This window comes from Primulina tabacum, chromosome 6 (assembly GCF_025594145.1).
Source record: "Primulina tabacum isolate GXHZ01 chromosome 6, ASM2559414v2, whole genome shotgun sequence".
Classification (NCBI taxonomy): domain Eukaryota; kingdom Viridiplantae; phylum Streptophyta; class Magnoliopsida; order Lamiales; family Gesneriaceae; genus Primulina; species Primulina tabacum.
Genome location: NC_134555.1, coordinates 37,788,217 through 37,792,815, shown reverse-complemented (window position 1 = coordinate 37,792,815; position 4,599 = coordinate 37,788,217). Strand labels below are relative to the sequence as shown.

Here is a 4,599-nt window from a genome sequence, read left to right as displayed (position 1 = left end):
ACCACGAAACCTCAGCATACGAAGCCCGAACCGATTTTCACGTCGCGTTTATTCGAGTTCTATAATAATTAGAATTTTATGATAACTTTTTATTCGAATTACTTGTACGTTTGGTATGAAAGATAAAACTCCATATACTTAATTCACAACACGTTTTATTCAAGTTCTATAACAATTAGAATTTTATAATTTCATCATTTCACGAGTCAAATTAGACAATGCTTCAAAAAATTATCGTGTCACACTTTGAAATATCGTTCAAAACGTAAACCCTCAGCAAAGAGAGGCAGAATAAATATTGGGGAATAAACAAAATGCTAAAAAACACACAAAGAGAACATATTAAATTAAGTATTGCTAATCCTTTGATTGATTTACATGAGAGATTTACACTAAATGCCAATAAAATTCCTATTTTCTCGCATTCTAAACACATTCCCATGTCAAGATCGGTGTCAAACTACAAACCCAGATTAGAAACTAGATATAACATGTGTGCACTGTCCTATATGTAGAGATGCACACGGGCCGAGTCAAACTCAAATATCACACTATTACTCGAGCTTGACTCGATTTAAATTTTGTAGGATCGAGCTCAATCGAGTATTCAATTTCACAGGAGTTCGACTCATGAAAATATTGAGTTACTTGAGCTCGTGCTCGAAAATATTTGCAGCATAATTTTAAGTTTTGAATGTTGTAATTATATAGACAAAACTACCCTTAAACTATATATCATCTAAAAAAGCAATATATAGTTACTCGAGTAGCTCGTCGAACTAAGTAGAAACGTTTAAAAATCGAATTTGACTCCATAATTAGTCGAGCTACTCAACTCGAGCTCAGTGAAATCAAACTCAAGTCGAGTTTTAACTGATCCGCTCTCGAACAGCATGACTTGCTTGCACCCTATATGGTGGGACATAACCAAATTGGCCTCCACATTTTCTTGAAGCTACACTAACACAATGACCAACATGGCACGCAGGGAAACCAGCGTGGTCGCGTCAAGACGTTTCCGGCAGTGGCAACGTCTCCTGTTGTCGTCGAAGGCTGTGACTCTTTCGTAGTAGTCAGTTGTTGCGAATGAGGCCGTGATTGTTCTTGGCTTGTGCTCTTTATGGAACAAGCTGAACCGATTGATACACCTTTTTCACGGTCTACTGTCGCTCTAAAGTATAGCAAAATGATTCATACGATCTGTCAATCAGTCGTAACAATAAACGAAAGCTTCAATCTAGCTAAATGAAATTTAAACTTACGTCCAAAATGCGAAAGATTTGGTACTTGTCCTGCTTCCCTCAGAACGATGAGAAACACATCTGGCCTCAGTGGCCTGAGCCAAGGATTCTTCATTCTTCTGGTTCTCGCAATCCCTGATCACCTCTTTCATCATCGCCTCCGCTATTCCTATCTCACGACTTCTGGTATCAACACCCGCCTTGCCACCCGCACACTGCGCCGCCGAGTAATTAAACATCTGACCAGACGTCGACGTCTGATCTGCGCGAAGCTCCCCGGATCTCCAAAAGAGATGGTCGTTAGTAAAGCTCATATTCCCCATGTGGATACTGAACAGTGATTCATTCGAAGCCACGCTCCAATCCGTGGGTGCGGATGACTTGTTTCTTGCGAATACATGAGATGGGATTCTATATGAAGAAGTGTTGGGATTATGCTCCATTGTTTGTGTCTGAGGGGCGTCTGTTACTGATGATGCAGCATTAGCATTGGGTGGTACTGCTGATTGGATACTCGATGTTTCCTTGGAACTTTCGGAGATGGGAGCATCAACGTGTGAAGAGACAATGCTTGGAGTGAATAGATCATCGTCTCCAAAAGGGTCGTCGACTAACGGGGAATTGGGTGAAGATGATGAAGAAGAAGAGGAAGATGGACTTAATATTTTACCCGAATCTTTGCGATTTTCGAGGTTTTCAACAGCAACAGAAGAAGTTTTTTGCTGGGATTCTGTGGATGATATTGTCGTATTCGGTTCATGATCATGTGAAAATGATCCCATTGGGTTTGAAATATATCAAGTTAGACCTGCAATCAAACACACATTGTTACATTAACAAAATTGGGAACAAATTAAAAACATGTCAACATTGGTTGAATGAATGAATGAACATTTTAACTTCTTCTCATGATTCTTGACCCCGGCCGACCAAAGTTTAACCAACAAGAAATAACAGAGAAATCAAAAGAGTTTATATTTCCATCCCGTATTGTGTATTTCATCTCATTTTTCATTTATTTAGATTTAGATAATATACATAGGCATCGCGACTTACATGTCCAATACCAGAAGTCGATTAAGAAAATGGATTATTGAAGAACGAGTACAAAGAAGAAAGGCATGCATACCATGTATATCTGCACTCCCTTTGTTCAGATCAGGGAAGAAGCCTGGCTTGGATTTGGCCCAAATTTTCACAAAACCTGGGCATATATTATCGGCAGACTCCTTTCCACCGCGACGAAGAAAAGAAAACGACAATGCAATGAACCATGCAAAGAAATTGGGGAGAGAAGTTGGGAATGTTTCCTAAAAAGAATTGATGGTTTAACGTTGATTTAGCATTTCTTACTGGAACACGTCAGTGCATGGGGATTGAAGGAGGATATATAGAGGTGCTGCATCAGAAAAAAATTCTAATGCAATTAATTTTGTCTATTTTTTTTGGACATTCAATCTTAGGTTGGAATTGAATTGTGTATTGTCTGAATATTACCTTTAAAATGGTGATCTATTTATGAGTTGTGTATTGTCCAAATTATCCTTGTGTTTAATTTATTGTCTTAAATTGGTGTTTGATTTATTGTGTGTTAAATTTGTGTTAAGTGTTTAATTTATTTTGTTTGCTTGATTTTTATTATGTTTATTTTTCAGATGATTATTAGTGTTAAGTTTGATTTATTGTATATGCATATACACAATGGTTGTCTTTTTCTATTTTAAGGCAGTGTTTGCGAGAGATTATTTTAAGTACTTCAACCTAATAAAATGTTTGAAAATTGTACTTAGAAGCTAGGAAAAAAAACCCCTATTAAATATTTAATTCCAAAAAAAAAATTTAGTTTTTGGTTTCAAAATTCGCGAATTTTCAAATTTTCATCTATATTTGACACAAAAAAATGATCATTTTTATATTTGAGTAGTATGAGTATTTAAAATATTATGCATGCTCCAAAACTTCTGACATTTTTCATGATTTCATAGGTGAGTTTTCGATTATTATTGTAGCATTAAACAGAAGTGCAATGAAAACTATATTTTTATTGATGTTATTAATATTTTATCATTTCTTTTATTGTTCATTTACTGCAAATACGTGTCTTTCTATTTTTCAATGTCTGTTTTTTTATTTTGAGCTGCTATGTTTCGTGTGCTTGACTCTATTTTTCGTTGTTATGTTATTTTTCGTTCTTTGTCGTTGTTTATGCTATGCAAGATTAGAAGTGGTCTTCGTTGTCATGTGCGGATTGCAGGTAAAAAAAAGAAAATTAGAATGCAAAGAGGTTTTGTATGAAAATAAAAAACATGTAAAACAAGATCGAATAACAGAAGTTGATACAAAAGTCCAAGATGTATTTTGAGACCTATACTTTTTCTACTTGTGGCTGTTATATTCTACTGTACTTGTTAACCATATGCTAACATTTTGTCTCAAGACTAACATCATAACAGGCATTTAAAATTCCATTTAGTCTTTAAGACATGCATATATACATCTTCTCTTGCATCTTAGATTTTTATGAACGTTTTTCCTTTGCTAAAATATGCCGTATAATTTAAACTATTTCTTGCTTCTGTATTGCATCTATACAACACATTGTTGTTCTGAGAATGTGGATACTGTAAACTTTTAAAAAAACAACAGTGTTTTTTGTATTTTATTTCTTTATTTTGGGTTACTTACTAAATATTAAATATTAAATAGAACGAAAAACTTTTTTTCCCCAAGGTTTAAAAAATCTATATAGAAAGCCATTCTTAAAACTATAAAAACAAATATACGAATTATTAAAACAAGTAACTATAAAATATCTCCTAAATAAATATATATTATGCTATAATACTATCATATCTAATGCTTTCCTATCTTATTTACATAATGTCATTATTTTATCCTCAACTTACAACTAAATATTGTTATATTATTTCTCTAAAATAAGAATAATAAAAAACATTAGTAATATCCATTCTACTAAGACAATTTAATCGAAGAGAGAAGTCATATTTATAACTGCAAATTATTGATTAAATATTGGACAATGGAATATATATGTCATTACTATTTAGAGAAAAGGCAAAAAAATTTATCCAAAGCACAAAACTTTTACAACAACTATCGCACAACTAAACGATTTAAATTCACAAGTGTACGCATCCTAGGTACACAAATCTGTGTATGCACATGAACTAATCTATAAAACCTTTTATTTGCTAATATTAAATGAATTATTTTTTATCACGCTTATTTCCCAGTAGGTACAGCGCCATTGCGCAGCACAGGAGCGCACCCGCGCATAGCAGAAGGAAAACTGCTAGAAAATCGCGAGCTACTGCGGGATAAATTCTTGTAAACGCGC

General features: G+C 34.2%; 1 protein-coding gene across 1 annotated transcript; it reads right to left on the bottom strand.

Annotated features, from left to right (window-relative positions):
* Positions 1-360: 360 nt before the first annotated feature.
* On the bottom strand, positions 361-2,592 carry LOC142548184 (uncharacterized). Its single transcript, XM_075656507.1, has 3 exons — positions 2,371-2,592; positions 1,263-2,049; positions 361-1,171 (listed from the first exon to the last, which is right to left on the bottom strand). Exons 2-3 carry the CDS (start codon positions 2,021-2,023, stop codon positions 961-963), a joined length of 972 nt encoding a protein of 323 aa, XP_075512622.1. The 5' UTR covers positions 2,024-2,049; positions 2,371-2,592; the 3' UTR covers positions 361-960.
* Positions 2,593-4,599: the final 2,007 nt, after the last annotated feature.

What these genes read in the sequence shown, in the direction of transcription:
- LOC142548184 (XM_075656507.1), bottom strand. Translation starts at nt 2,023, where the DNA reads ATGGGATCATTTTCACATGATCATGAACCGAATACGACAATATCATCC. An exon ending in AAATCTTTCGCATTTTGGAC is followed by an intron (nt 1,172 to 1,262) that starts GTAAGTTTAAAT and finishes GCTATACTTTAG; the next exon opens with AGCGACAGTAGACCGTGAAA.